Source organism: Leucoraja erinacea, unplaced genomic scaffold (assembly GCF_028641065.1).
Source record: "Leucoraja erinacea ecotype New England unplaced genomic scaffold, Leri_hhj_1 Leri_96S, whole genome shotgun sequence".
NCBI classification, from domain to species: Eukaryota; Metazoa; Chordata; class Chondrichthyes; order Rajiformes; family Rajidae; genus Leucoraja; species Leucoraja erinaceus.
The window spans coordinates 362,501-368,961 of record NW_026576916.1 but is presented as its reverse complement, the minus strand read 5'-3'; the positions used below and the strand labels follow the sequence as shown (position 1 = coordinate 368,961).

Genomic DNA, 6,461 nt, shown 5'->3' with positions numbered 1-6,461 from the left:
ATCTGTGGATAGCATGGCCACTGTAGGCTGTGGAGCCCAAGTCAATGGATATTTTTAAAGCGGAGATTGGAAGATTGTTGATTAGTACGGGTGTCAAGGGTTATGGGGAGAAGGCAGGAGAATGGGGTTAGGAGGGTGAGATAGATCAGCCATGATTGAATGGCGGAGTAGACTTGATGGGCCGAATGGCCTCTTTCTGTACCTAGCCTTATATGTTTCTATGATCCACGCTCATCCTTCTGAATTCAAGCCCAGTTGACCCATTCTTTCATCAGATGTCAGTCCTGCCATCCGGGGAATGAACATACCCAGGTTGAATCGCTGAAGGTGAAGTCGGGGACAGCCACGGTCATGTATTCTCTCTTGGTGCAAACGGCGACCACCAACATCCCGTCGGCGGTGAAGAACGCCTCGAAGCCTGTGCCACTGGCTGTGAAGAAACTGCAGGAGAGGGGAGGAGAGAACAAGGCAACCATCTTGTTACACAGAGACACCAGGAACGACAGCCGCAGCCACGGGGCCAATACGGTGGCGGAGCGGTAGAGTCGCAGCCTCACAGCGAATGCAGCGCCGGAGACCCGTGTTCGATCCCCACTACGGGCGCTGTCTGTACGGAGTTTGTATGTTCTCCCCGTGACCTGCGTGGGTTTTCTCTGAGATCATCAGCTTCATAGGAAAAGGGGAAGATGCAACGAGACCTGGGTGTCATGGTACACCAGTCATTGAAAGTAGGCATGCAGGTGCAGCAGGCAGTGAAGAAAGCGAATAGTATGTTGGCATTCATAGCAAAAGGATTTGAGTATAGGAGCAGGGAGGTTCTACTGCAGTCTTGGTGAGACCACATCTGGAGAGTTTTGGTCTCCAAATCTGAGGAAGGACATTATTGCCATAGAGGGAGTACAGAGAAGGTTCACTAGACTGATTCCTGGGATGTCAGGACTTTCATATGAAGAAAGACTGGATAGACTCGGATTGTACTCGCTAGAATTTAGGAGATTGAGGGGGGATCTTATAGAAACGTACAAAATTCCTAAGGGATTGGACAGGCTAGATGCAGGAAGATTGTTCCCGATGTTGGGGAAGTCCAGAACAAGGGGTCACAGTTTAAGGATAGAGGGGAAATCCTTTAGAACCGTGATGAGAAGAACTTTTTTCACGCAGAGAGTGGTGAGTCTGTGGAATTCTCTGCCACATAAGGTAGTTGAGGCCACAGTTCATTGGCTATATTTAAGAGGGAGTCAGATGTGTCCCTTGTGGCTAAAGGGATCAGGGGGTATGGAGAGAAGGCAAGTGCAGGATACTGAGTTGGATGATCAGCCATGGTCATATTGAATGGCGAATGGTGCAGGCTCGAGGGGCCGAATGGCCTACTCCTGCACCTATTGTCTATGTTTATGTTTCCTCCCACACTCCTAAGATGTGCAGGTCTATAGGTTAATTGGCGTGGTGTAAATGTACAAATTGTCCCTAGGGGGGTGCAGGATAGTGTTAATGTGTGGGGATCGCTGGTCGGCACGGATCCAGTGGGCCAAAAGGGGCTGTTTCCACGCTGTATCTCTAAACTAAACTCTGTAGAGACAGCACGTGTAGCCAGGATCGAACCCAGGTCTCTGGCGCTGTGAGGCAGCAACTCTACCGCTAGGCCACCGTGCTGCTCCTTGAGTCTTGCTGAGTGATTTGATCAGGTCGTACGCACAGCAAAGCATTTCACTGTGGCTAGGTACAGTGCAAGTGACAATAAAGTATCATATCATTCCCGGTGGCTCAGCACTTCAACTCCCCCTCCCATTCCCAATCCGACCTTTCTGTCCTGGGCCTCCTCCATGGCCAGAGTGAGGCCCACCGTAAATTGGAGGAGCAGCACCTCATATTCCGCTTGGGTAGTTTACACCCCAGCGGTATGAACATTGACTTCTCCAATTTCAGGTAGTCCCTGCTTTCTCCCTCCTTCCCCTCCCCTTCCCAGCTCTCCCGCAGCCCACTGTCTCCACCTCTTCCTTTCTTCTTCCCCCCCCCACCCCCACATCAGTCTGAAGAAGGGTCTCGACCCGAAACGTCACCTATTCCTTCGCTCCATAAATGCTGCCTCACCTGCTGAGTTTCTCCAGCATTTTTATCTACCTTAGTTTTTTCCAGCATCTGCAGTTCTTTCTTAAACATCGAACCATTGATCCTTGTAGATTCGTTTAGAGATAGAGCGTGGAAACAGGCCCTTCGGCCCACCGTGTCCGCACTGACCAGCATCTCCACACACTGACACTATCCTACACACACACACACACACACACACACGAGGGATAATTTACAATCTTCACCAAAGATAATGGGCCTACAAACCTGCATGTCAGGAGTGTGGGGGGAAACTGGAGCACCCGGAGAAAACCCACACAGGTCACGGGGAGAACGTACAAACTCCGTACAGGCAGCACCCATAGTCAGGATCGAATTCAGGTCTCTGGCGCTGCGAGGCAGCAGCTCTACCTGCTGCGCCATCGTGTCGCCCCCTTGTCTACTGCCAAGGTGAGGTCTGTTGTATGGTTTTTAATCGAGTGATACAGCGTGGAAACTGACCCTTCAGCCCAACTTGCCCACACCGACCAACATGTCCCATCAACACTAGTCCCTCTGAAACGATATCATATTTAAATTTAGAAAAAATGAGGAGCGACATTGTTGAACCCTTGGTTAAATTTGATAGGACTTGGGGATATGATATAAACTGTTCCCTCTCCAACTGTTATAATAATTTTTTTTACTGGTATACGGTGGAACGGACTTGACGACAAACAGGGACTTAAGTTGGTGAAACTTTTTGCAGCCCAGATTCTGTTTTTTTTTTTTTTTTTTTTTTTTTTTTCTTTTTTTTTTTTTCTTTTGTTTTTTTTTTTTTTTTTTTTTTTTTTTTTTTTTTTTTTTTTCTCTTTAGTTTTGTTTTTTAGTTTTTTTCTCTTTTTTTCTCTTTTTTTCTTCTTTTTATCTTTTAGTTTTTCTGCATATAAGTTTTCTTTTAAACACTTAACTATATTTAAATAGAGACCGGGAGATCTATATTCAATGTGTATTTTGACACTGGACTCACATTTAGGTTGTACCTGCCATTAATGTAACCCTGATCCCCTATGTATCAATGTCGCTGTTAAGTTTATCATTACTTTTTTGTTGTCTTGTTTTTGCTTTTGAAAAAAAAAAATGAATCAAAAGATTTTAAAAGAAAGAACACTAGTTCCACTTGTCTGCGATATCCCTCGAAACCTCCTATCCATGTACCTGTATAGTTGTTTCTCAAATGTTGTGATAGTCCCTGCCTCAACCACCTTGTTGTGTTACCTACAGCCTTGATTGAATGCCAAACAAAACGCATCACTGGCCCGCTGAGTTACTCCAGCTAGTCGGACATTGTAGCTGGGTCCAAGTTGGGCCGCAGGGCCTGTTTCCACGCTGTATCACTCTATGACTCTGTGACTATGGGGCCCCATGGCCCGCTCCAGGACTTGTCCCCAGCTACAAGGAACAATAAAGTATGAAGATAGACACAGAATGCTGGAGTAACTCAGCGGGACGGGCAGCATCTCTGGAGAGAAGGAATGGGTGACGTTTCATGAAAGGGTCTCGACCTGAAACGTCACCCATTCCTTCTCGCCAGAGATGCTACCCGTCCCACTGAGCTACTCCAGCATTTTGTGTCTATCTTCGGCTTAAACCAGCATCTGCAGTCCCTTCCTGGCCAATAAAGTATCATTGGTCACTGGTCAATAGACAATAGGTGCTGGAGTAGGCCAGTCGGCCTTTCGAGCCAGCGCCGCCTTTCAATGTGATCATGGCTGATCATCCCCAATCAGTACCCCGTTCCTGCCTTCTCCCCATATCCCCTGACTCAGCTATCTTCAAGAGCCCTATCTAGTTCTCTCTTGAAAGTATCCAGAGAATTGGCCTCCACCAAGGCAGAGAATTCCACAGACTCACAACTCTCTGGGTGAAAACATTTTTTCTCATCTCTGTTCTAAATGGCTTACCCCTTATTCTTAAACTGTGGCCCTTGGTTCTGGACTCCCCAACATGCTTATTGATGTATGTATAGACTGATCTGTTCTGTATTTATTTCTGCCTACAATATTCTGTTGTGCTAAAGCAAAGCAAGAATGTCGTTGTCCTATCTGGGACCCATGACAAGAAACTCTCTGGAGCATTTTTCCTGCCTCTAGCGTGTCCTCTCCCTTAACCCCTGTTTCAATAAGATCCCCTCTTTTCCAATTCTTACCTGTACAGTTGTTTCCTCTTGGGTCTGTGTTTCAACAGGTAGAGGTCGTCTTGCTCCTGGTTGAGGCAGAGCCAGGTGTGGAAGGCGAAGCTGTTCCCCGGCCACTTGTGGATGGCGGGAACCATTATCCCGGCCATGCTGGGCGTCAGATCGAAGTACTGGAGCGCGCTGTCGGAGCCGTCGCTGTCGGCCATGGCGGACAGCGCCCGGACCACGCGGGCGGTGTAGGGGTGCGCCACGCCCCCCTCCCCCTCCTCCTCCTCCACTCGCAGGAGTTTGATCAGCTGCCGGAGCTCGGCTGGCTGGATGGAGAGGCTGCCGAGCGACTGGAGCAGGTCCACCAGATTGTCCCCGCACTTGCGGTCCAGCTGCGGGTGGTGGCCGAGGGAGGCCAGCGCGGCCGGCAGCATGCCCGCCTTCACGCCCGTCATCCGCGCCCGCAGCGAGGCGCCGCACACCTTCTTCAGCCACTCCGACACCAGGATCTGCCGCTCACGGGAAGTCAGCTCCGGCAGCCACCGGGTCAACATCAGCAGCGGCTGCTCATTGCTGATCACCGTGTGCTCGCGTGTACTCTCATCCTCTACAGCCTGGAGCCAAGTGGGGACATAATCAGGACACTTACTGCACCCACACACAGTTACGGTGTACACACACACACACCAGCAATTACAGTATACACACAGTATACACACGTACACAGTATACACACGTACACAGTATACACACACACACACACCAGCAATTACAGTATACACACAGTATACACACAGTATACACACACGTACACAGTATACACACGTACACAGTATACACACACACACACACACCAGCAATTACAGTATACACACAGTATACACACAGTATACACACAGTATACACACGTACACAGTATACACACAGTATACACACGTACACAGTATACACACAGTATACACACGTACACAGTATACACACAGTATACACACAGTATACACACGTACACAATATACACACAGTATACACACGTACACAGTATACACACACACACACACACACACACAGTTACAGTACACACACACATCACACACGTTACAGTATATACACACACACACACACAGTTACATACACACACACACACACACACACACACACACACACACACACACACACACACACACAGTTACAGTATACACACACACACACACACAGTTATATACACACACACACACACAGTTTTATATATACACACACACACACAGTTATATACACACACACACACACACAGTTACATTAGTGTATTATAGTGTAGACACACACACATGCTCACACACACACATAGTCTATTATATAGTGGACACACACACACACACACACATAGTCTACATATATAGTGCACACACACACACACACACAGTTTATACATTAGTGTATTATATAGTATACATACACACACATATAGTCTATTATATAGTGTACACACACACACACACATAGTCTATTATATAGTGGACACACACACACACACACAGTTACAGGATACACACACACACACACATACAATACACACACACACACAGTTACAATACACACACACACACAGTCACACTACACACACACAGACACTTACAATATACACACACACACACACACACACACACACACACACACACACACAATTACAGTACACACACACATACACACACACACACAGTACACACACACACACACAGTTACAGTATACACACACAGTTACAATACACACACACACAGTTACAGTATACACACACACACACACACACAGTTACAGTATACACACACACACACAGTTACAATACACACACACACACAGTTACAGTACACACACACACACACAGTTACAATACACACACACACACAGTTACAGTATACACACACACACACAGTTACAATATATACACACACACACACACACAGTTACAGTACACACACATACACACACACACACAGTACACACACACACACACACACACACACACACACAAATATACACACACACACACACACACACACACATACACACACACACACACACACACAGTACATACACACACACACACACTACATACACACACACACACACACAAATATACACACACACACACACACACACACACACAGTTACACACACACACACATACACACACACACAGTACACACACACACACACACAATTACAGTATAC

The 6,461-nt window shown here is 47.1% G+C and overlaps 1 protein-coding gene across 1 annotated transcript in view; it reads right to left on the bottom strand.

Moving 5' to 3' along the window:
• Window positions 1–263: 263 nt before the first annotated feature.
• The window catches only part of LOC129695167 (neurobeachin-like protein 2), a 116,292-nt gene continuing 110,094 nt past the window's right edge, over window positions 264–6,461 (bottom strand). Inside the window, exons 13-14 of the mRNA XM_055631942.1 lie at window positions 4,259–4,848; window positions 264–441 (exon numbers count right to left, since the gene is read on the bottom strand). Of these exons, the coding sequence (XP_055487917.1) occupies window positions 279–441; window positions 4,259–4,848 (753 nt within the window). The 3' untranslated portion in view covers window positions 264–278. The remainder of the gene's footprint in view (window positions 442–4,258; window positions 4,849–6,461) is intronic.